The sequence below is a fragment of the Sarcophilus harrisii genome, chromosome 3, assembly GCF_902635505.1.
Source record: "Sarcophilus harrisii chromosome 3, mSarHar1.11, whole genome shotgun sequence".
NCBI classification, from domain to species: Eukaryota; Metazoa; Chordata; class Mammalia; order Dasyuromorphia; family Dasyuridae; genus Sarcophilus; species Sarcophilus harrisii.
The window spans coordinates 236,219,845-236,246,263 of record NC_045428.1 but is presented as its reverse complement, the minus strand read 5'-3'; the positions used below and the strand labels follow the sequence as shown (position 1 = coordinate 236,246,263).

Genomic DNA, 26,419 nt, shown 5'->3' with positions numbered 1-26,419 from the left:
ACAAGTCCCTGAGACAATGGGTTAATTCCACATGCCAGAAATTCTTTTGGATCAAGAAAAGTTAAGAAGTGACAGGAGGAGAGAAAAGACACTTCTTGGAAAGAGAGCCAGACAATGCAAAGTAAAGCACAGGGTAAGTCAAGTGCATTTTCTGACCAAGACTACCAAATGTAGGGAATAGAATAAAGTGTACTGAGTCTTGAGAGGTAGGAAGGAATCAATTGATGAAGATGATGAAATCCCAGATGAAAGGCATCTTCTTAGACCAGTACAAAGCAGGAAGCTGTTGAAGGCACAGTGATTTGGGATTTTGTGTGGGTACAGTGGCAGAGAAATGAGCAGAATAATTTAAGAAAGTCCCTTGATTCAGTGATCAGGTGACTGTCCTTGATCTAGATGGATCTGGGTGGTAAGAAGGTTGAGGCAGGGAGGCCAATTAAAGGATTTTGCAGAGAGACTTTTGAAGGTTGATGTAATGTATGAGTATGAGTAGAAGTATTTGGATTGCAGAGACTTTGAGAAGACAGAAAGGAGAAGTTTTGCCAACTGATTGGATAGATGTTATAATGCAAGAGGGATCAAGGCCTTCACCAAATCTGTGAACCTGGTGGAAGTTCTCTTGGAAACTATAGAGAAGTTTTGAATAGATAGGTTACTTTTGAAGAGACAGCATAAGGAGATTAGTTAAAGAGTTGTGAGTTTTGAGATATGTAGGAGACTTAACATTGAAATTGTCATATCTTACAGATCATGACAGATCATGATAAGGAAATGAAGATCAGGAGACAATTTTGGCTGTAACTTGATATTGGACTGTGAGTGAAGGAGAAACTGTGTTGGGGAGAGAATGAGAAGAGAGAGAGAGAGAGAGAAAGAGAGAGAGAGGGAGAGAGAAGGAGAGAGAAGGGAGAGCGAGAGAGAGAAGGGAGAGAGAGGAAGAAAGAGAGAGAACTAGAACTAGAAATCCTGATAGCTCAGGAAGGTCTACTCTTTACCATAAGAAAAAATTTAATGGAGAGGAAAGAAAAGAAAGAAAACTTTTGGATTCATCTCATCATACAGGGTATGTGAAGTGCATTTTCTGACCAAGACTACCAAATGTAGGGAATAGAATAAAGTGTACTGAGTCTTGAGAGATAGGAAGGAATCAGTTGATGAAGATGATGAAATCCCAGATGAAAGGATCTTTGATGATAAGACAATTGATTGTTTTAGGCTTTGGAGATGTCTAGAAGCACTTTGTCATACCTGTGAAGCAGTACCCATTAACCAGTGCTTCTAATATCTGAAATGCAATCAAGAAGGAAGACTCAGAAGAAGCCCTCAGTTTTGGTAGTGAGGTGCTTTTGAGAGAGTAATATTGGTTTCATGAAGTGGATGTCAAGGATTTCAAAGGTAGTGAAAGAAGATCCAGAAAGGCCCCTGAGATAGCTCCACTGATTGTAGTGCAGGTATCAAATTTCTAAATAAGGAAGTATTGAAAAGTGCTGATAATATGAGTTTGGGTTAGATTTTACATTCCAGGTTTAGGAAGACAGCCAGGTGGACTATCCAGTTCAGGCTAAATGCTGGTCTGAAAGCTAAGATGAGATAGTGAGTGTCAAGGAGAAAATAACTGAGTCCATGGCAGATGAGGTTATTACCAACTGAGATATAGAGGAGAGAGGAGAAGGCAGGCTGTTGGTCCTTTGGCTATGGAACTTCTCAGAAAGACTTTAACAGATGAAAAGAAAAATGAAGTCAAAGTGGTAGGGAATGCAATAAACATAATACCTCTCCTCCTAGTTTCTAAATCTTTCTCAATTATCTTTAAAGGAGCAAGGAAGCCAAATAAGATATCATACGAAAGCCAGATGCTATACTGTGAGATTGTGAGATTTCATGAAGTGGGCCAAAAGGGACTAGAATTCAGGAAAATGGAAATTATACCTCATAATCTGCACTGCTTAGTTCTTGGCTAGTATTTGCCTGAGGTGTAAAGCATTTAGAGGAACAGACTAGTTGGAATAAGGGCCTCCAGGCAAAGACTTGTAAGAGTCACTTGAAGGAGTTGAGATTCATGGCTTTAGAGAACTTTGATAACATCATGCTAGGTCTCTATCTCACTCACTATGTACTTAATAGTATTTCTTTTTTTTCCCCTAGTTACATGTAAAGATAGTTTTCAATATTCATTTTTATAAATTTTGAGTTCCATATTTTTCTCTTTCCCTCCCTTCTTCCCAGGACAGCAACCAATCTGATACAGCAAACAATCATGCTATATTTTTTATTTAAAATTTTTTTATTTTAAAAATTGTGTTAAATTTAATTCCACATTAGTCATATTGTGAAAGAAGAATCAAAACAAAAGAGAAAGTTAAAATGAAAATCAAAATCAAAATGTTATGCTACAATTGACACTAAAACTTCATAATTCTCTCTGCATATTTTAAAATCAGCCAGAGTCAGGAATTCAGGTTAAGGGAAAATCTTCAATCTTTATTCTCAGTAGAGGTGAAGAAGGATTGTAGGTGAAGGGGGATCGGAGGTGAAGGGGGGATCATGATTGCAATGTGTGCAGCTGAGTCAAGAAACCAGCCAGACCAGAAGCCAGCCAGCCTTCTCTTTCCACTCCTCTCTCCGCCCCTCTGCCTCCACCCACCAAAATCGTCATTTCCTATACAACACATCAGGACTGGCACAGAGAATGGGTGGGGGCCATTCTTTATCCAAGCATGTATATTAATAGAGTATGGTCCAATTACTATCTAGCCTCATGTGCTTGGGACCTCAGTGCATCAACTCGAGCTTCAGCCCATTACAATTCTCTTTCTGGATGTGACTATTTTTCACTAGAAGGGTTTGGGAATTTTCTTGATCATTGTATTTCTGAGAAGAGAAAAGTCTATTACAGTTGATCATTTCACAATGCTGCTGCTACTTAGTAGAGTGGTCCTCTTGGTTCTCAGTACACTTCACTCAGTACAAATTTAGGTAAGTCATTCCCAGTCTTTCTGATATTCACCTGCTCATCATTTTTCATAAAACAATAGTGTTCCATTACATTCATATTCCTCAATTTGTTTAGTCATTGGCCAATTGATGGAATCCTCACAATTTCCAATTCTTTGCCATCACAGAACGAGCTGGTATACATATTTTTGTACATGTGGGTCTTTTTCCTTTTAGTACCAGCTTTCTTAATTTTTTTAAAAAAATGGCATTGATAATATATAGGTGTTAGATGTTTTTCATTTGTTCCCCATTTGCGAGCACATGAATGCAGAGATGGTCTTTTATAAACTTAAATTGATGTTCCATTTTGATACAAAGAATGAAATTCTGTTTTTCCACTGTGAATTTCTTTTCTTTCCATTTTTGGTATTAATTGATTGTTTTAATCAATTTAAAAAATGGAATAAAAGGAAAACCATTTTAAAAAGTCCTTCATTAACCTGCCTTACTTTTTGAATGAGGATTTTAAAACTTTCATTGTATAATATTAAAACAAAGTTATGTTTATTGAAACAGTAGCTTAACATTAAAACCTTGAACTAGTTAGAATACTCTTTTGTTTTCCAGGTTGTAATAGTTGAACACTTAAAGAATAGCTAGAAAGACCTGCTTAGTTGACTAAAATAATACAGCAGAAGCTCATTAACCTTCAAATAAACTAATAAAGAACAAATATCAATACTGCTCAACCTCCAAAATATCCTTGGGAATTCAGCAAATGAACTTGATTGTATTTAGGGCACCATTACAGAGAGAACTGATGTCAATAACCATCCAGACCCAAAAAACTGAAGAACAATATTATTCATAGATGTCACTACTTGTTGTCTTTACTGTTAAGTTGTGTCTGACACTTCATAACCTCAGCTGACATTCTCCTGCTTGAGATTCTTTCCTTTCCAGCTCACCTTGCTGATAGGTAAATTGAGGGGAAAAAGGCTCAAGAGATTTGACCAAGGTCACTCAGTCTGTGTTTTTGGCTGGATTTGAATCCAGTCCTCCATGCCCAGCATTGCATCCATTGCATTTACTTCCTATCATGTTACTAATTATTTTCAAACTACATGGAATAGAAAAATTTCCAAATATAGTCATGATAGAAGAATTTAAAGCCAAATGGGAATGAGATTCCCACTGACAAGATGAGATATCAATCTACCTACTACCAGAATTATTCTGAATATACTTTCAGGAAGTCTGCCTATGATGTGCCTATCTCCTGATATTTTTCTCTTTAAAAAATAAGTAATTTTTGTGCATACCCTTTGATCCAGCAGTGTTACTACTGGGATTATATCCCAAAGAGATTATAAAGAAGGGAAAGGGACCTGTATGTGCACGAATGTTTGTGGCAGCCCTTTTTGTAGTGGCTAAAAACTGGAAACTGAATGGATGTCCATCAGTTGGAGAATGGCTGAATAAATTGTGGTATATGAATATTATGGAATATTACTGTTCTGTAAGAAATGACCAACAGGATGATTTCAGAAAGGCCTGGAGAGACTTACACGAACTGATGCTGAGTGAAACGAGCAGGACCAGGAGATCATTATATACTTCAACAACAATACTATATGATGACCAGTTCTGATGGACCAGGCCATTCTCAGCAAGGAGATCAACCAAATCATTTCCAATGGAGCAGTAATGAACTGAACCAGCTATGCCCAGAAAAAGAACTCTGGGAGATGACTAAAAACCATTACATTGAATTCCCAATCCCTATATTTATGCACACCTGCATTTTTTATTTCCTTCACAAGCTTATTGTACAATATTTCAGAGTCTGATTCTTTTTGTACAGCAAAATAACGTTTTGGTCGTGTAAAAAAAAAAAAGAAATATTTGGAAGAAAAAAAAATAAAAAATAAGTAATTTTAAATTTAGGAATAAAACAAATATTCCAATAACATACCACAGTAAAAAGAGGATATATATATATATATATGTATATATATATGTATATATATATATATATATGAAAATGCAAACCAAATGCAAACCCTTTCAAATAGAGAAATTATCTTCCTCCTAAAGCATTAATTTTCATTGAAGTGACTGTCATAGGATGTCTGCAGGCAAAGTATTGATAAATCACTGAAAGATTTGTTTTGGTCAGAGTGAATATTTTGAGGACATTTCCATTGAAAAGCCAGTGAATTCATGCTTTTCAGTGAAAGAGAATAAGGGCTAAAAATTAGTATTCACTAATACACATTTATTTTAAGATAGATTTCTAGAGGCAAAAGATGTATTATTTATAATATTTCCTTACTGTCTGAAACACTGGCTGAATCAATAATTATCTCAATAACTAAAAATTATTAAGTTACTACTATACATTTTGTAATTAGCTCTACAAGCTCCAACTTTCTTTCCAAGAACGCTTTGGAGAGATTTTGGGGGCCAAAGGACCAAGCAAGATGATGAGCAATAAAGCAAACACTTTCTTTCCTTGGCTGTTCAGGTATTTGATGGGAGACAACTAGAAATCCCTGGGCCAGTACACATCTTGACAATTGTCAGGAGGCATTCAGATCTGGAAGTAATGGATTATGAGCATGTAGTGATGAAGATATAAATCTCTGAGAAAAATTGAACATAAAAAACCTTTCAATGTCCACACAGGTTGTGAGAGAAAGTCATGGCTTACAAAAACAAAGTGCTTCACATCAGTATAATGAGGACCTGCGTATTGTAAAGGATTGAAATGATCAATTTTTAGTATTGCAGAAATGAAGTTTTAGAGAGGAATTTAACATGGATAATAATTTTAAGCAGAAAACTGGAACATCTCTTTATTGCAAGAAATGGATTGAAGACTAAATTTTCTTCAATGACACAAAGTGTAGAGTATGAGACTGAATTTCAAGGAAGAGAGGAGAAAACGTTTTGCTAAGCCAGTCAAACAAATTTATTAGAAAATCATAGCAGACCTCTCAGCCATGGTATATCAGAGCTGAGCAAACTTGATGGAAATAAACTGTCATTTGGAGAATCACCCTCATTCCAGATGAGATTCTGCATCTTTTCCCAGAAGGATGGATTTGGCTTTTTCTCATTCCCTGGCATGTCACTGCCCTGAGTATTCCATAAGAATTCCAAGATTCTCTTCTGGTATCTCTCCTATGTCACCCAGGAGTAGAGGCCAATGGAATGAGATATCCTTACAAAGATGTAGAGTTAACCCAAGCTGGGTTGGATAATAATTCTATGACACTGCAAGAGCAGGTGGTTTTTCAGTAGAAGCCATAGGAAGAATACCTTCCACAGCAAGATGGGCGGCAGCAGCCATAGCCATAGCTTCCACAGCCCAGGCCTCCGTAGCCATAGCCTCCACAGCCAAGGCCTCCATAGCTATAGCCTAGACCACGGTAGCTGCCACATCCACAGCCATAACCAGAGCCATAGCCACAGCCCAGGCCTCCGTAGTAGCCTCCGTAGTAGCTCATTGTGTTAAGATTGAGAGATTTGGATGATATCAGGGTTTAACTTGAGTTAAGTGTGTAGGGTACAATGTGCACTGAACTGAGACTTATATACTTCCAGTTGAAGGTGTGGCAGCTTCATTCCAGAACTGCATCATTCCCACTAATGAACTTGCCAAAGCAAAATCACGTTCTTTTCATTGTTTGCTGCCTGAGAATTTCTCCAGCTCATTAAAGGTGTTCTCTCTTGATTTGCTGTTTCTTTATGAAGATTCCAACAAGAATTACATTCCTGTCATTGGCAATGATTGCACTGTTGTCAAAGTCTACATGGTTAATTTGAGTGGTGGTCTAAGCAGTTTTAATAACAGCTTCTCCTGGGGACATTGTCTTTAATTGCATGACTTGTTGGCCTGACTTACTTATTCTTTCAGCATACTTTAATTTCTTTTGATCAGTGTTGTTACAAAATCACATGACAGCAAGTTTCAGATTCAAGTTGAGATAATTGTGGAGAAAAAATATATTAAATTAGTAAATCAAACTACCCTTGGAAAAGGACACAGTATAAACATTGCAATGTTGCAATGTTTATACTCTTTTAGCCACTGCACTCAAGCTTGGAGATACAAAATAAGATTTCTAGAGTTCTTGTTTTCAGGCCAGTGAATTACAAGGACAGTGAAACCATCAAAAGAACAAGGCACCTGCCACCTACATGGAGATTTCATGGGAGAAGATCACAGGAGTAAAAGCACAAATACCTGGGACAATGGGTTAATGTCCCAAGCCAGAGATTCTCTTAGATCAGGAAAAGGCAGAGATGACAGGAGAAAAGAGAGGATTCTTGGCAGGCTAGATAGTTAGGTAGTGAAAAGTCAAGCACAAGGTAAATGAAATACATTGTCTGAGTGAAAGCAGGTAGGCTACATAGGACAGGAGTATCAAATGTGGGGAAGAGAATATAATGTACTGAGACTGGAAAGATAGGAAGGAGTCAGGGAAATCCCAAAAAAGGATATCTTCTTAAATCCATAAAAATAGTACATTCCTGATTTTTACAAGATTATTGATGCTGTGCTTTGGAATTTGTTATGGGCCAGAACTCTAAAACAAGGATTCTTATAAGCTTTTAACTCAGTAGAATTGACAAGACAATGGCTATCTAGTTTAGCATAGTGATTAATAGTTCTCTAAATTCAGTATGATTGATTTAATCTTACAACAAATAATAGTTTCCTAGTGATATAATTATTGATTTATACTCAGTGTGGAGCATATAAGCAGAGACTGAGAACCAGAGAAGACAAGCAGACTGGAGGGCGGGAGCTCAAGCTCTTAGATGCAAGGAGAGACAGATTCATTCATCCCATCTCTCACTCTGTAGTGGCAGGGCTCTCCTCCTTAGCTTCTCCACTGAAACCAAGACTCCCGAAGGCCTCTAAGAAAGCTACCCCAGGCCTCAGGCAAGGAAACTAGATTGTGAAGGAGATAATAGATTTGGACTTAAACATCTGGTCACTCTTGTGGTGATTACTGACCTGAAACCTGGTCCCAAGACCTCCAAAAAACCAAACAAGAACACTACAGGAATTTTATTTGTTTGGAATGAAAGAGGAGTCAGAAAAATATTTTTAAGAAAATCTCTTGATCAGATGATCTGGTGACCATGCAGATGAAATCAGGACCTTTCCCAAGTCTGTGAACATGATTTCTTGGTTTGGTGGAAGTTATAAAGGTAAAAAGGAATTTTGAACAGTTTGTTTACTTTTGAAGAGGCAAGATAAGGAAATCAATAGAGTTTGAGGTTTTGAGATATGTAGGGGACATAAAATTGAAATTGCTTAATCTTATCTTAATCTTAACTAGCTTAATCTCTTTCATGAACTCTATAGAATTCAGTGAAATTGAAGTTTAGAAGAGATTTTGCCTGTATCTCAAGATCTTGCAGTGAATGAAAGAGAGAGAGAGGGAGAGAATGATGGGAGCCAAAAGAGGGAAAAAAAGACACAGACAGAGACCAAAACAAACACAAACACACACAACAGAGAAGACAAGAGAGAAACAGATGCAGAAAGACAGAGACAGAGACAGAGACAGAGAACTAGAAGTTCTGATAGCTTAGGAAGGTCTACTCTTTCACTATAAAAGACAATTTTGTGGAGAGGAAAGAAAATAAAGAGATCTTTAGGACTGATCATATAGGCAATGATGACAAGATAATTGGATATTTTAGGATACCAGAAATGAAGAATCTTCCTAAAGAACTGTGTCAGACCTGTGTAGCAACATCCATTAGCCAGCACTTTCAAAATCCGAAAGGCCATCAAGAAGAAGGAAAACTCAGAAGAAGCCATTAATTTTGACCATGAGACAAGTTGAAGAGAAAAATATGCTTGAATATTGGATTCAGGAACCACATGTCTAAGTTTTCAAAACAATTAAAGAAGATCCAGAAGAGACCCCAAGATAACTCCATTGATTGCTACACTCTTGGACTTTTTGAATATGTAAGTACTGAGAAGTGCTTATAATATGAGTTTGGGTAGAATCATGCATTCATCACCTAGGTAGATAGTCTGCTGAACAAAAGAATTCAGGCAAAACGTTGGTCTGAAAGCTGAGATGGGGTAGTTGAGGGTCAGAGAGAAAGTAACAGCCTATGGGTGAGAAGATGTAGTGGACCAAAGAGAAGGCAAGTTGTAGTTCCTTGGTTGTGAAACATCTCAGAGAAACTTTAACTAAGGAACAGAAAAATGAGGTCAAAGTGGTCAGGTAGGCAATAAACATCAGATTTTTCCTCTTAGCTTCTAAATTTCCCATAACTTCTCTCTAAAGGATAAGAAAGTCCAGTAAGATGTCATATGAAAACAGATGTTCCAATATGATCTTGAGATTTTGTGAGATGGGTTATAAGAGAATTCAGAAAAATGGAAGTTATAGCCTATTACTTGCACTGCTTACTTTTTGGTTAGTCTTTGACCAAAGTGTAGAGCAACTAGAGGAGCAGATCAATTGGAATAAGGGTCTCCAGCCCTGGGCCTGTGAGACTCATTTGAAAGAATTAAGACTCATGGTCTTAGAGAGCACTGATGACACTGCCGTTTCTGCCTCTGTCTTTCTACCTCTCTGTCTGTCTCTGAAGTTAATAGTATTTTTTCCAGTTACATGTAAATATAACTTTTAACATTTATTTTTGTAGGTTTTGAGTTTCAAAGTTTCCTCTTTCCCTCATCCTCTTTCTAAGACAGCAACTAATCTAGCATAACATGTAATAATCATGCCATAACTTAACAATCATGTTAAATATTAGTCATGTTGTGAAAGAAGAATCAGAAAAAGGGAAAAACTATGAGAAAATTAAAATTACAAACAAAATTACAAAAAATTGTGCTACAATCTGCACTCTGACTTCATTGTTATTTTCCTGGTGGTGAATACTGTTTTCATTAGGAGTCTTAAAATTTTCTTGGATAATTGTATTGTGGAGAAGAGCTAAGTCTATCATAGTTGATCACTATACAATATTGCTGTTACTGTATATGATGTTTTCCTGCATCTGTTCACTTCACTCAACATCTATTCATGTAAGTCTTTTTAGGTTTTTCTGAAATCTATAAGTTCATCATTTTTTATAGAACAATAGAACAATTACATTCATATACATAAGTTCATCATTTTTTATAGAACAATAGAACAATTACATTCATATACTATAACTTGTTCAGCCATTCCTCAAATGATGATCATCTCCACAATTCTCAATTCTTTGTCATCATAAAGAGAGTTGCTATAAATATTTTTGTACTTGTGGATCCTTTTCATTTTTGTGCCAGAGAACTTGATCCAGAGGTGGTCTTTTATTCCCTTAAACTGATTTTCAATGTTATTACAGAGAATAAAATGTTCTTTTCCTACTGAGACTTTTCATTATTTTTATTTTTGTTATTAATTGAATGTTTTGATCAAAATTTGAAAAGTAAATAAAAGGATATTTTATTTGTTGTAAAAAAATGAACAGCAAAGAAGAAAAAAGCCCAACCACAGAAACTTACTTTGAGAACCCAAGTTCATCTTCAGAGGAGGATGGAGAAGAAAAAAAAAAGCCTTTTCTACAATGTTAAATGGCTACCTGCCCAGATAGAATTTATGGAAGAACTAAGAAAAGACTTTAAAAATCAAGTGAGAGAGATTTCAGGAAAACTAAAAAAAAAACAAAAAAGTAAAGAACATCCTTAAAAGTTATGAAAAAAAGCTTAACAAACCAGAAAAGGAGATACAGTCTTAAAGAAGAAAATAATTCTTTGAAAATTAGAATTAGGCAAAGGGAAATCAGTGAAACTATAAAAGGCCAGAAATATAACAAAACAAAATATAAAGCAAGAAAAAATAGAGCAGAATGTAATACATCTTATAATAAAAACAAGTGATCTGGAGAACAGATCAAGAAGATAAAATATAAAAATAGTTGGACTATCTAAAAGTTGTGACCAAAAAAAGAATCTTCTCACAATAATATAAGAAATAATGAAAGAAAATTGTACAGGAATGGTAAAATATGAAGGGAAGGTAGAAATAGAAAAAAGTCCACTGATCACCACCTCAAAGACATACTTTGTAGAAAATACATAGAAATAGTATTGCCAAATTTTGAAATTCCCTGAGCAAAGAGAAAATTTTGCAAGATACGCCAGCAACCACAAAAACAAAAAAACAATTCAAATATGCTCAAGCTACAATTAGAATTTCAGCCACAATAAAAGATAGCAGATCCTGGAATAATATATACCAGTAATCAAAAGATCTAGATGTGGGGCCAAGAATTTCATATCTAGCAAAGTTATCCATAATGTTGAATAAAAAAAATAGATAGTCTTTGAATTTGCAGATTTTCAGGACTTTGTCTCAACCAGACCCAAACTTAGAAAACTTAATATATAAGAACCAATATCAAAGATTTATTTCAAGGAGTTCAACATGGACAAATCATTTCTGTGTTGTACAGGGAAATGCATATCACATATTTAAAATTGATATCAGTAATTGGATAGCCCAAAAGAAAGATTGAGTCAGAATTGAGATCTGATTCTAGAATGCAAAACTTTCTAGGGAAAAACAAAAATAATAATTATTCTGCACAAATAAGATGGAGAGGAAGAACAGATACAGAAACATTAGCAGGGAAAGAAGGCCTCATAGTTCTGAAAACCTACTCATGTTGGGAATGCATTAAATAGGGAATACTACATAGCCATATCTATATCTATATATCATGAAAGGTATAGCATCCTCCAAAATCTATAAAGAAATAAGGAGAAAGAGCTTATAAATAAAGTGGGGTATAGAAAGATGTGTAGATTTTTGGTAGTGGGATAATGTGTGTAGATTAATGGGAAAGAGATAAAAGTGGAAAAGACAGCATAAAATTAGGTGTGATACAGAAGGGTTTTTAGATGAATAGAAAAGGGATAAAAAGGGAAGAGAAGGGTGGGAGGAAAAGACAAAGGAGGGATCCATAGATGGGGGGTGCTTAAATAATAGCAAGGCAAGTTAAAGAGCAGAATTAAAGTAAAAGTTAACAGGGAGAAGAAATAAGGGAAATACAGAAACACTACAAAGATCAGGAGTAAAATTTACTATGAAAAAAAGTAGAGATAGTAACCATTGATCTTAGACAAAGTCAAACTTAAAGATTAAATCGAGAGAAATTTATATTTAGATGCATGTTTATATATATGTAAACATGTATGTTTATGTATGCATCTGAGTATGAGGATATGTATGCATGTAGGTCTATGTATGTGCATATAGAGATATATGTATAAGTTTGTGGGTCTATGGGTATATATATATATATATATATATATATATATATGATTAATTGTAGCCTGCTTGAGGGAGGTGGGGGAATGAAAGGGGAAAAAAGAATAAAGTAAAAAAAATGTCCAGAAGAAAACAAAACAATAACCTACAAGGAAGCAAAGAAAACATGGAGTTCATGAATATAATTTCATCTATTATTATATATGTTTTCTGGAAATGGAAATTTATTGTTATGTGCAGTGAATCTTCCTGATGCTCTGCTGGGCACATGGCAATGTTTTCTAATTTTCCTTTTCTGGTATTTTTTTTCTATTCTTTTTTATTATTATTATTATTTTGTAAAAAAGAAAAAAAAAAGAAAATGGAGGGAGACAACTAGAAATCACTGGACCAATCCACATCTTGACAATTATTGAGAACCATTTGGATCTTCAAGTAATGGATCATCAGCAAACGGTAATGAAGATGTGAATCTCAGAAAAGTTAACATAAAAAACTAGTCCATTTACACATAAAATGTGGGAGACAGATGATGGATTACAAAAACAAAGACCCTGCCATCAGTAAAGTAGGGTCCTGAGTATTGAGAAACACTAAATTTTTAGCACTACAGAAGTAATATTTTAGAGGGGAATTTAACAAGGAAATAATATTTTTTTGAACAGAAATCTTGAGAGTTATGACTATATTGCAAAAAAAAAAAAAAAAAATTGGAGACTAAATCTTCAGTAATGAAACACAAGAATGAAAATCTCTTCACAGTTTGAGACTGAAGCCCAAATACAAGCACTTCAAGGAAGAGAGGTGAAAACAGTTTTGTTAAGCCAGTCACACAAATTTATTAGATAATATATTTCAGCCATAGTATATCAGAGATATGCAAAATTTCTGGGAAAGAGGTGTTACTGGGAGAAAAATCCCTCATGAAGATGAGATTCTGCATCTTTTTCCAGAAGAATGAATTTGGCTGCTTCTCAGTTCTTGCTATTTCATTGTCCCGAGTGATTCTGATCTGGATTCTGAGGCATCTTGTAATAGCTCTCCTATGCCATCCAGTAGCAGAGGTAGATGGAATATGATGTCATTAGGAAAATGTGGAATTAACCCAAGCTTGACCAGACAATGATTCCATGACACTTCGGGAGCAGATGTTTCTTTAGTAGAATCCAGAAGAGTAGCATCCTCCACAACAAGATGGGCGGCAGCAGCCATAGCCATAGCTTCTGTAGCCATAGCCTCCACAGCCCAGGCCTCCATAGCCATAGCCACTGTAGCCCAGACCTCCACAGCCACAGCCATAGCCATAGCCTAGGCCACGGTAGCTGCCACATCCACAGCCATAACCAGAGCCATAGCCATAGCCCAGACCCCCATAGTAGCCGCCGTAGTAGTTCATTGTATTAAGATTCACAGATCTGAAAGGATGTCAAGGTTCAGTTTGAGTGAATGTATAGGGAATCATGTGCAGTGTGACTTTTATATACTTCCAAACAGGAGGTGTGGCAGCTTCATTCCAGAATTGCATCATATCCACTAATGGATATTTTTGCCAAGGCAAAATCACATTCTTGTCACTATTTTTTGTTTTTGCTTGAGAAGGATTTCTCCAGCTCATTAAGGTAATTTTCTATTGATTTGCTGTTTCTCTATGAAGACTCCAATAAAGATTGCATTCCTAACATAAGAAATAATTATAATGTTGCCAAAGTCCATGTGGTTAGTGTAGCTGGTGGTCTAAATGGTCTTAATGGCAGCCTTTCCTGGGATATTGTTTTTATTTCACAGCTTAATGGCCTAGCCTTCTGATTCTTTGAGCATGATTTTAATTGTGTTTCTTTTGATCACATCTTTTAGAAACTCAAGACAGCAAATTTCGGATTGATGTTGAGATAATTGTGAAGAAAAAAATGCATGGAATTAGTAAATTAAATCACCATTCAAAAAACACAGATACAAACCACCTTCCCAATGCTTGCACTCTATTGGCTATTGTACTTAGGCCTGGGAATACAAAGAGATGTCACTGGAACATCTGTTCTCAGGAAACTTTGAAGTTCTAAGAACAATAAAAAAAAATGAAAAGAACATGGCAGCTGCCACTTACACAGAGCTTTCACAGGAGAGAAGGCAAAAGAGGCAAAGGCCCTAGTTCTTGGGACAGTGGGGTCATGCTGCTGTCCAGAGATTGTCTTCCATTAGGAAAAGTCACAGTTGACTGTAGGAGAGAGGAGAGAATTCTTGGCAGGATACATAGCCATACATAATGCTAAGTCAAGCAGAAGGCATGTGAGCAAAAGGCATTATCTGAGCAAAAGTAGGTAAGTTACATAGGGCATAATCTTCAAATGTGGGGAAGAGAATAAAGTGTAATTAAAAATGGAAAGGTAAGAGAAAGGAGTCAGTTGATGAAGTTGGTGAAATCCCAGACATATAGGATATTTTCTTAAATCAATACAAAAGATGAAGCAATTGGGGTTTCCAAGATTATTAATGTAATAATTTGGGATTTTGTGTGGTTAGAGTTGGACAGGAGTCAGAAGAATATTTTAGGAAAATAACTTGATCCAGTGATCAGAGAATGGATTTGTCTGGGAAGAAGATTGAAGCAGAGAGACCAATCAAAGGATCTTGCAGAGAGGCCTGTGAAGGTTAATCAACTGTGGGGGGCAGTATGAGTGGAAAAATGTGTTTGGATTGCAGGAACTTTGTGAAAACAGAAAGGAGAAGTTTTGCTAACTGGATAATTATGATGATGCAGAAGGATCAAGATCTTCCCCCCAAGTCTGTGAGCCTGATTTCTTGGCCTGGTGGCAGTTTCCTTGAAAGCTATAGAGGAGTTTTGAATAGATAGGTTGCTTTTGAAATGCCAGGATAAGGAGATCAATTATAGAGGTGGTGGTTTTGAGATATGTAGGAGATATAAAATTGAAATTGTCTTTTCTTATAGTTTATGATACATGACTGAAGCTTAGGAGAGATTTTTGCCTATAGTTTGAGATTTGACAGTGAATAAAGGATGGAAAGAGTGAGTAGGAGAAAAAGAGAGAAAAAAGAGAACACAGACAGATAGAAAGACATCCTAATTTTCTCTTTTCTTTCCTCTCCACTAAGTTCTCTCTCCTTCCTTTTTTTCTTCCTTCCTTTCCTCCCTTCCTCCCTTTCTTTCTCTGTGTCTCTGTCTGTCTCCCCTCCTGTGTGGTGTGTGTGTGTGTGTGTGTGTGTGTGTGTGTGTGTGTGACAGAGAGAGAGAGAGAGAGAGAGAGAAACAGAGAAGAGAGAGACAGACAGACAGACAGAGACAGAGAGAGAGAGAGAGAGAGAGGAGAGAGAATTGGATAACTTAGGGATTTCTACTCTTTCAACATAAGAGAAAACTTAATGGAGGAGAATTGGAAAAAAATAGAAATTTAAAATTAATCACATAGGCATTTGGTGACAAGATAATTGGCTGTTTCAGGATACCAGAAATAAAAAATATGTGTTAAAGAACTATGTTATACCTATGGAGCAGCACCAATTAGCTAGCATTTCCAAGATTTGAAAAGCAATCAAGAAGAAAGAAAACTAAGAGGAGGTCATTAGTTTTGGCCATAAGGCCAAAGTGGAGATAGTAATTTCTCTTGAATATTGGATTCAGGAACCAGATTTTTAGGTTTTCAAAGACAGTGAAAGAAGAACCAGAAGGGATCTTGAGATAGCTCTATTGATTACTGTGCAGTCATGGACTTTCTAAGTCATGGACTTAGTATCAGGAGAGATACTAAGTGCTGGTATTATGAGTTTGGGTGGGATCATGCTTTCCTCACCTAAGTAGACAGGCAGCTGAACCATCAAGTTAAGGCAAAATGCTGGTCTGAAAGTGTCGGGGAGTGAGTCCATGGCAGATGAGATTGTTACTAACTGAGATGTTGTAGTGGAGAGAAGGCAGATTGTAACTCCTTGGTTTTGGAACATCTCAGAAAGACTTTAACTGATGAGGAGAAACATGTGGTTAGGAACAGCAATAAACATCATATCTCTCCTTCTAGCTTCTAAATATTACACAATAATTTTCTTTTAAAAATTATTTTATGTTTTTGGTTAAACATATATATTAACTTTTAAAATACACATTGCTTTATGAATTATGATGAGAGGAAAAAAATCAGAACTAAGGAGAAAATCATGAGAGAAAGGGAAAAAAAAAACAGAAAAAAGTGAACACAGTGTGTGTTGATTTACATCCAATCTCCATAGTTCTCTTTCTGGATGTAGATGGTGTTTTCTAACCAAAGTTTATTGAAATTGTTTTGGATCACTGAACCACTGAGAACAACCAAATCTTTCACAACTGGTCATCACACAATTTTACTGTTACTGTGTACAATGTATTCCTGGTTTTGCTTGCTTCGCTCATGTAAATCTTTCCAGACCTTTCTAAAATTATCTTGTTCATCATTTTTTATAGAACAATAATATTCCATTATTTTCATATACTATAACTTATTCAGTCATTCTCCAATTGATGGCCATATATTCATTTTTCAATTCTTTGTCATCAAAAAAGAGCTGCTATAAACATTTTTGCACATGTGGCTCCTTTTCTTTCCTTTATGATTTCCTTTGGACACAGACCCAGTAGTGGCACTGCTGTGTTAAATGGTGTGTGCCCAGTTTTATAGCCCTTTGGGCATAGGTTCAGATTGCTTTCCAGAATGGTTGAATTATTCACAACTCCACCAACAATGCATTAGTTTCCCAGTTTTCCTATATCCCTTCCAACATTTATCATTATCTTTTTCTGTCATCTTGGCTATTCTGAGAGATGTGAGATGTATATCTCAGAGATGTTTTAACTTGCATTTCACTAATCTATAGTGATTTAGAGCACTTTTTTATATAACTATAGATGGCTTTAATTTGATCATCTGAAAATTATCTGTTCATATCCTTTTACCATCAATTGGGAAATGACTTGTATTCTTATAAATTTGACACAGTTCTTTATATATTTCAGAAATTAGGCATTTATCATAAACACTGTAAAATTCCCCTGCCCCTAGCTTTCTGCTTCCCTTTTAATCTTGTTTTTGTTGGTCTTGCTTGTGCAAACCTTTTTGAATTTAATGTAATCAAAGTTATTGATTTAGTTTTTCATAATGTTCTCTAGTTCTTCTTTGATCATAAATTCCTCTCTTCTTCAAAAATCTGATAGGTAAACTCTCTCTTGTTCTCCTAATTTGCTTATGGTATCAACTTTTATACCTGAATCATGTACCCATTTTGAGTTTATTTTTGTATGGAGTATAAAATGTATGTTTATGCCAAGTTTCTGACATATTATTTTCCAGTTTTCCCAGCAATTTTTTGTGAAACAGTCATGCTCTAATGTTTTTTAATGGGAATGGCTGCTGTATTTTATCAAAAGCTTTTTTTGCATCTATTGAAATCATATGTTTTCTTTTGGTTTTGTCATCAATATGGTCAATTTTGGCAATTGTGTTTCAATATCAGGCATACTATTGCCATAATCGACCATATTAATAACAAAACCAAAAGAAAACATATGGTCATTTCAATAGATGCAAAAAAAGTCCATGGATCTCAGAGAATACTGAGGATACTATGCTAGGTCTCTTTCCCTCTCTCTTTCACTTTGCACTTAATAGTATTTCTTTTTTTCCCCCCAATTACATGTAAAGATAGTTTTTAGCATTTTTTTTTGAGTTCCAAATTTTTCTCTTTCACTCTCAACTCCCAATATCACAACCAATCTTACATAACAGCAACCATGCTATAATATGATTAAACATATTTCCACATTAGTCAAGTTGTGAAAGAAGAATTAAAACAAAAGAGAAAGTTAAAACAAAAAACAAAATGAAAATGTTATGCTATACTCTGCACTCAGATTTCATAATTCTTTTTCTGGATGTGAATAATGTTTTCCACCAGGAGTTTTTTGGAATTGTCTTGAATCATGGTATTTCTAAGAAGAGGTATCATAGTGGATCATTTCACTATGTTATTGTTATTGTCTACAATATTCTTATGATTCTATTCACTTCACTCAGCATCAGCTCATTTAAGTCCTTCTAGGTTTTTCTTAAATCCACCTGCTCATCATTTTTGTAGACCAATAGTATTCCATTACATTCATATAGCAGAACTTGTTCAGCCATTCTCCGGCTGATAGTCGTCACCACAATTTCAAATACTTCGTCATCACAAAAAGAGCTGCTATAAATAATGTTGGTTCATTTTTTTTGGTACCAGATCTCTTAAGGTTTTTTAATGGCTCCCAAAATGTACAAGTATTAGATTTTTTAATTTGTTCCCATTTAGAAGAACTTGGATCCAAAAATGCTCTTTTACACTGTTAAACTGATTTTCAACTTTGTAACAGAGAATGAAAAGCTCTTTTCCCACTAAGAATGTTCTTTTTTTTCTTTTTTTAGTATTAATTGAATGTTTTAATCAAATTTTAAAAAGGAAATAAAAGAGAAACTATTAGGAAAAAATCTTTCATTTAGAATGAGGATTTTTAATACTTTTAGCGCATAATATTAAAAAAAAGTTGTCTTTTTGTAAAGACAGTAGTAGACTAAGCTAGGACATAACTTTAAAACCTTGAACTTTTTAGATAATGCTTATTTTCTGGGTTGTAAAATTCAAACACTTATAGAATAGTTAGAAAGACTTGATTAGGTCACCAGAAGCTCATTATGCTTCACAAATTAATAAACAACAAATCTCAGTATTAGTAATGTAACCTCTAAAGTATCCTTGGGGATTCAGCAATTGAGTTTGACTGCATCTAGGGCACCATTATTGACAGAACTATTGTCAACAACCATCTAGACTCATAAAAACTGAAGAATGATATTTTGAAAAGACGTCATCGTTTGTTGTTCTTGTTTTGTTGTGTCTGACACTTTATGATCTCACCTGAGATCTTCCTGACAGACATACTGAAGTGATTTTCTATCTCCTTCTTTAGTATGTCTTACAGATGGGGAAACTGAGGCATATGTGTTCAAGTCATTCGCCCAGGATCACACAGCCAGTGTCTGATGCTAGATTTAACCTAGATCTTTCCAACTCCACAACATTCACTCTATCCATTGCACCATCCCACTGCCCAATCATGTCAATATTCTTCACATGGAAAGCTTTCCATGCATGGTAGTCATGGTAGAGGAAATTAAAATCATGTGGGATGAGGTCAGACATGTGATATTTTATCTGCTACTACAATTATCCTGAATATTTTTAGAGGTAGTCAGCCTAAGGTAGCTTGCCTCCTGATATATTTTTATTAAAAATAATTAGTTAAATAACTTATTTTATTTTTAATATATGGAATACAACCAGCATTCTAATAATATTCTTTTTTTAATTATAGCTTTTTATTTACAAGATATATGCATGGGTAATTTTTCAGCATTGACCCTTGCAAAACCTTCTGTTCCAACTTTTCCCCTCCTTCCCCTACCTCCTCCCTTAAATGGCAGGTAGACCAATACATGTTAAATGTGTTAAAGTATAAGTTAAATACAATATATGTATACATATCCTTGCAGTTTCTAATAATATTCTACACTAAAAAAAGATGATGTATATAAAACTGGAAATCTATTATGTACACTTTGTATTTCTTTGAAAGAGAGAAATCATCTTCTTTCTGAAAGATTAATTTCCATTGAAATGACCATCATAGCATGTCTACAGGCAAAGTACTGATAAATCACTTAGAAATTTGTTTTGGGAAGAATTGATTGAAATGAATCTTTTGAAAGCATTTCCATTGACATGCCAGTGAATCAATAGAAATATACATGCTTGTGGGCCAAAGGAGAATGAAGGTTAGAAATTACATATTCATGCTCATTAATTTTGAGATAAATTGCCAGAGGCACAAGATCAACTGTAACACTTGCAGTATTTCCTCCACTGTCTGAAACAATATTTCAATAGTCAAATATTTCAACAGCTAAAAGTTTAAATTACTACTATATGCTTTGTAAAGTATTAAACTCTTCCTCAAAACCTTTCTGAGGGACTTGATTTTGGGGGCCAAAAATCACACCAAATTGTGTAAATAAGCAGATACTCTCCTTCCCTGTAGATTGAGTTTATGTGTTTGAGGAGAGAGAGAGAAAGAGAGAGAGAGAGAGAAAGAGAGAGAGAGAGAGAAGAAGGGTGGGAAAGAGGGAAGGAGGAAAGGAAGAAAGCAGGGACAAAGAGAGGGAAGGAGAGAGGAAAGGAGGAAGAGAGAACTTAGTGGAGAGAAAAGAAAGGAGAGAGAATGTTAGGATTGATTTTATAGGCATTGATCCTACAGGACAATTTATGCCAATAGAAATAAATAATTAGGTAAGAAGAACAATGTCAAACCTATGCAATAAAACCAATCATCCAGTGTTTTAAAGAGACAAAGGGAAATCAAGAAGGAAGACTCAGAAGAAACTATTAGTTTTGGCTATGAAGAAATCACTGGATATTTTGGAGAGAGTAAATTCTCTTTAATGTTAATTTTAGGAACCAGATATAGGACTTTTTTTTTTTTTTTTTGGCAAGGAGATGGGGATTAAGTGACTTGCCCAGGGTCACACAATTAGTAAGTATCAAGTGTTTGAGGTTGGATTTGAACTCAAATCCTCCTAACTCCAGATTTCTTACATTTATGGTCATTGTGAAGGAGAAGTATTTGATGTTTGTCATTTATTCCCAATTTGGAAAACTTGGTTCTAGAGATGGTCTTTTACCTCTTAAAAGCAATTTTCATTCTTGATGGATGAAAGAATAAAATTCTTTGTTTTCTTTGTAAAGCTGTCAAAGTTCCTGGAGAATTAGTTTCCAATGAAGTGACCTTTATAGGATGTCATCAGGCAAAGGATTGATGATATGATATGATGATACAAAGGATTTGTAGATATGATTTGAAAAAAATTGAAGGGAGTGAATCGCCTGAAAGGCTTTCTATTGAAAAAGCAGTTGAACTTCAGAAACCTACATACTTTTTACAGAAAAGAGAATTTGAGAAAGGGATTCAACAAAGAAAAATATTTTTAAACAAAAATCTGTATATTCCTTCATTGTAGCAGATGAATTGGAGACCAAATATTTTGCACTAACACACAAAATTAAATCAAGATTGAAATCTCTCCGCATGTAAGACTGAAACCCATGTAAAAAGAGGTCAATGAAAAAAGGTGGAAACAGTTTTGTTAAGTCAGTGAAACAACTTTATTTGAAAATCCCAACAGATTCATCAGCCATGGAATATCAGAGCTGAGTAAACTTGCTGGAAATGAGTTGCTATTGGAGGAGTCTCCTTCATGAAAGTGAGATTCTGCTTCAATTCCAGAAGGGTGGGTCTGGCTGCATCCTAGTCCCTGCCACTTCACTCCCTTGAGTGGTCCATAAGGATTCCAAGATGTTCTCTTATGTCATCTAGCTGTAGAGAGAATATCATGTCCTTCCAAAGTCATGGAGTTCACCTCAAGCTGGCTTGGACAAGGATTCCATGATCCTGCAGGAGCAGACAGTCTTTCAGTAGAAGCCATAGGAAGAATACCTTCCACAGCAAGATGGGCGGCAGCAGCCATAGCCATAGCTACCATAGGCCAGGCCTCCATAGCCATAACCACCATAGCCCAGGCTTCCACAGCCACAGCCTCCATAGCCATAGCTTAGGCCACAGTAGCTTCCACATCCACAGCCATAACCAGAGCCATAGCCAAAGCCCAGGCCTCCATAGTAGCTGCCGTAGTAGCTCATGGTGTCAAGATTCACAGATTTGGAAAGATACAGAGTTTAGTTTGTATGAATGTGTAGGAGCCATGTGCACTGGGACTTTTATACCTTCCTGCAGGAGGTGTGGCAACTTCATTCCAAACCTGCATCATTCTCTTTAATGAACTTGCAAGGGCAAAATTGCATTCTTGTCATTGTTACCTGAGAAGAATTTCTCCAGCTCAGTTAGGATGTTTTCTCTTGATTTGCTTTTTCTCTACAAAGACTCCAACATGGATTGAATTCCTATCCTGAGCAATAATTTTAATGTTTCTAAAGCCTATGTTATTAATGTGGCTGCTGGTATAAACAGTTTTAGAGGCAGCCTCCCCTGGGACATTGTCCTTATTTCACAGCTTAATAGCCTGCCCTTCTGATTCTTTAGCCATGCTTTTGAGTTCTGCTTCTTTTGATCAGATTTGTTTGAGAATGAAGTGACAGCAAGTTTTGGATTGATGCTCAGATTGATAGGAAAAAAATGTATGGAATTAGTGAATTAAGAAATCATTTCAAGAGGATTAAAACACAATTTACCTCCCTTATGTTTGCTCCCTACCAGCCCTTGTATTCAGGTTTACAAATGGCTACAAACAAAAGTCACCAGAATCCTTCAGGCAGCTCCAAAGTTCCAATGACAGCGAAAGTATGAAATCCACAGACACATCACAAATATAAAGATTCCACAGAACATCTCACAGACAAAAGCAAGATTGTCATGTGCCCAAGCCTCTCTTGAATCTGGGAAAATCAGAGGTGACAGGAGGAGAGAGATGAGGATTCTTGACCAGGCAATCAGGCAATGCAGAGACAAATAGAAGGCACATGAAGTGTATTTTCTGAGTGAAAGCAGGTAGGCCACATTAGAAAGGATCATAAAATATGTGGAAGAGAATAAAATATACTGAGACAGGAAAAGCTAAGAAAATGTCAGCTGGTGAAAAAGGTGAAATCCCAGACAAATAATACCTATTTAAAACCAATACAAAACAGGAAACAATTGGAGTTTTTAAGAGTATTGTGTTTTGATTTGAGATTTGGGGTTTTAAAAGTGGAAGAGGATTCAGAAGAGTGTTTTAATAAACTCCCTTGATCAGTAATCAGAGGATGGATCTGGATAGGAAGCAGAATGAGGCAATGAGATCAATCAAAACAGTCTTGCAGATGGATGGATGTGTGAAGGCTCATATAAGGTGGGGACTGTATGAGTAGAAAGAAGTGTTTGGTATTGATTTGAAAAAAATGCAAATTAAAAGAATTCTGTAGTGCCACATCATAATATCAAATTGTCTAATATGACAAAAATGGAAATTGTTGGCTGTTGAAGAGCATGTGGGAAAACTTAGCCATTAATAGCAAACTTAGTGGAGAGAAAAGAAAAGAGAGAGAAACAGGTTGATCTTATAGGCATTAGATAAGAAAACAATAAGAGGTCCTGCTTATACTGCTAGAAAAAAATAATCAGATAAGAAGAACAATGTCAACTATATGCAAGAATATCAATTAGCCAGTTTTAAAGAGACAAAAGGAAACCAAAAAGGAAGACTCAGAAGAAACTATTAATTTTGGCCATGAAGGAACCACTGGATACTTTGGAGAGAGTAAGTTCTCTTGGATCTTAGTTTTAAAAACCAGATATTTAGGCTTTTTTTTTTTTTTTTTTTTAAACTTGGGCAAGGCCATTGGGTTAAGTGACTTGCCCAAGGTCACACAGTAAGTGTGAAGAGTCTGAGCTTAGATGTGAACTCAAATCCTGCTGACTTCAGGGATTAGTGTTCTATTCACTGTCTCAGCTCTTAAGTTTTTTTTTTTTTGTTTTTTTTTTTTTTTCATTGTGAAGGAGAGGTATTAGGTATTTTTTATTTGTTCCTAGTTTGGGAAACTTGGCTCTAGAAATGTTCTTTTAGCTCTTAAAACTGATTTTCATCCTTGATGAATGAGTGAATGAAACTATTTTTTTCCTTGGAATGCTATTAAAAAGTGCCAAAAGATTAGTTCCCAATGAAGAGAACTTTAGAGGATATCATCAGGCAAAGGATTGATGAATTATTTGTAGATATGATTTGAAAAAAATTGAAGGGAGTGAATCTCCTGAAAACCTTTCTGTTGAAAAAGCCAGTTGAGCTCCAGAAACCTTCATGCTTTTTATAGAAAAGAGAAAAAGGAGCTAGGTGTTATAAATATACTGATACACATGTACTTAAAAATAAACTACAGGAGGCATGAAAACCCATTGGTTGCTGCACTTGTAGTGTTTCCTCCACTGCATAAAATATTAGTTCAATCTATAAACATTTCAACAGATAAAAATTGATTAAGCTCCTCCTATTTGCCTCATAGAGGCTATCACATTCTGACCAAGGTCTCATCTGAGAGACATGATTTTGGTGGCCAAATGTCCAAAGTTTAGCTATGGAGCGATAAATCAGATAGTCTCTTTCTCTGGAAGTTTGAGTTCAGGTGTTTGAGGGCTTTAAGAAACATTCTTTAAAAATTGGTCCACTTTATGGACTGAAGGGCCTTTTGTTAGGCCCTTCCAGACTGGCTATATAGTTGAGGAGATGGAACTCATCAGAAGATATCACAATCTTCAGACTTAGTTTATGTTTTTCTTCTGAAGATTTTGTGATATGGTATTCATTTGTGTAGGGAATTTCCAATTGGTGAGTGATAAGAAAATAGGGAAACAATGAGAGGTCGTCTGCTCAATCCACATCTTGACAGTCAATGGGGACCTTTTGCATATGGAAATGATAGACTATGAACATGAGACAATGAACATGTGCATCTTTGAGAAAACTTGGACAAAAACCTTGTCAATGTGCACATAGACTTGGGAGAAGGGCTATAGCTTAAAAAAATACATGCCAAGCCATTAGTATAGGGAAGGCCTGGATATTATGAAGTACTAAAATTGGTACACTACAGAAATTTGAGAAAGGGATTCAGCAAAGAAAAATATTTTTAAACAAAAATCTGTATATTCCTTCATTGTAGCAGATGAATTGGAGACCAAATATTTTGCACTAACACACAAAATTAAATCAAGATTGAAATCTCTCCGCATGTAAGACTGAAACCCATGTAAAAAGAGGTCAATGAAAAGAGGTGGAAACAGTTTTATTAAGTCAGTGAAACAACTTTATTTGGAAATCCCAACTGATTCATCAGCCATGGTATATCAGAGCTGAGCAAACTTGCTGGAAATGACTTGCTACTGGAGGAGTCTCCCTCATGAAATGTGAGATTCTGCTTCAATTCCAGAAGGGTGGGTCTGGCTGCATCCCAGTCCCTGCCACTTCACTTCCCTGAGTGGTCCATAAGGATTCCAAGATGTTCTCCTATGTCACCCAGCTGTAGAAAGAATATCATGTCCTTCCAAAGTCATGTAGTTCACCTCAAGCTGGCTTGGACAAGGATTCCATGATCCTGCAGGAGCAGATAGTCTTTCAGTAGAAGCCATAGGAAGAATACCTTCCACAGCAAGATGGGCGGCAGCAGCCATAGCCATAGCTACCATAGCCCAGGCCTCCATAGCCATAACCACCATAGCCCAGGCTTCCACAGCCACAGCCTCCATAGCCATAGCCTAGGCCACGGTAGCTTCCACATCCACAGCCATAACCAGAGCCATAGCCATAGCCCAGGCCTCCATAGTAGCCTCCGTAGTAGCTCATGATGTCAAGGTTCACAGGTTTGGAAAGATTCAAAGTTTAGTTTGTATGAATGTGTAGGAGCCATGTGCACTGGGACTTTTATACCTTCCTGCAGGAGGTGTGGCAACTTCATTCCAAACCTGCATCATTTCCTTTAATGAATTTGCAAGGGCAATTACATTCTTGTCATTGTTACGTGAGACAAATTTCTCCAGCTCAATTAGAATGTTTTCTCTTGATTTGCTTTTTCTCTACAAAGACTCCAACATGGATTGAATTCCTATCCTGAGCAATAATTTTAATGTTTCTAAAGCCTATGTTGCTAATGTGGCTGCTGGTATAAATAGTTTTAGAGGCAGCCTCCCCTGGGACATTGTCCTTATTTCACAGCTTAATGGCCTGCCCTTCTGATTCTTTAGCCATGCTTTTGAGTTCTGCTTCTTTTGATTAGATTTGTTTGAAAATGAAGTGGCAGCAAATTTTGGATTGATGCTCAGATTGATAGAAAAAAAAAATGTATGGAATTAGTGAATTAAGCAATCATTTCAAGAGGACTAAAACACAATTTACCTCCCTTATGTTTGCGTCTACTAGTCCTTGTATTCAGGTTTTCAAATGGCTACAAACAAAAGTCACCGGAATCCTTCAGGTAGCTCCAAAGTTCCAACGACAGTGAAAACATGAAATCAACAGGACACTTGTCACAAACTTGTTGGCATGCAGGAAAACTGAGACATTTAA

The 26,419-nt window shown here is 35.9% G+C and overlaps 3 protein-coding genes across 3 annotated transcripts; all 3 read right to left on the bottom strand.

The window, feature by feature from the left end:
* Positions 1–13,074: 13,074 nt before the first annotated feature.
* Positions 13,075–13,682, bottom strand: LOC111719656 (keratin-associated protein 19-5-like). The gene has a single exon (XM_023498870.2). The coding sequence runs from the start codon at positions 13,642–13,644 to the stop codon at positions 13,405–13,407; it is 240 nt and encodes a 79-aa protein (XP_023354638.1). The 5' UTR covers positions 13,645–13,682; the 3' UTR covers positions 13,075–13,404.
* A 7,785-nt stretch (positions 13,683–21,467) lies between these two features.
* LOC116423095 (keratin-associated protein 20-2-like) lies at positions 21,468–22,055 on the bottom strand. The gene has a single exon (XM_031964169.1). The coding sequence runs from the start codon at positions 22,008–22,010 to the stop codon at positions 21,783–21,785; it is 228 nt and encodes a 75-aa protein (XP_031820029.1). The 5' UTR covers positions 22,011–22,055; the 3' UTR covers positions 21,468–21,782.
* Positions 22,056–25,140: 3,085 nt separating this feature from the next.
* Positions 25,141–25,732, bottom strand: LOC116423094 (keratin-associated protein 19-5-like). Its single transcript, XM_031964168.1, has one exon. The coding sequence runs from the start codon at positions 25,697–25,699 to the stop codon at positions 25,472–25,474; it is 228 nt and encodes a 75-aa protein (XP_031820028.1). The 5' UTR covers positions 25,700–25,732; the 3' UTR covers positions 25,141–25,471.
* Positions 25,733–26,419: the final 687 nt, after the last annotated feature.

Excerpts from the sequence above, each read along its gene's own strand:
- LOC116423094 (XM_031964168.1), bottom strand. The coding sequence starts at position 25,699 with ATGAGCTACTACGGAGGCTACTATGGAGGCCTGGGCTATGGCTATGGC.
- LOC111719656 (XM_023498870.2), bottom strand. The coding sequence starts at position 13,644 with ATGAACTACTACGGCGGCTACTATGGGGGTCTGGGCTATGGCTATGGC.
- LOC116423095 (XM_031964169.1), bottom strand. The coding sequence starts at position 22,010 with ATGAGCTACTACGGCAGCTACTATGGAGGCCTGGGCTTTGGCTATGGC.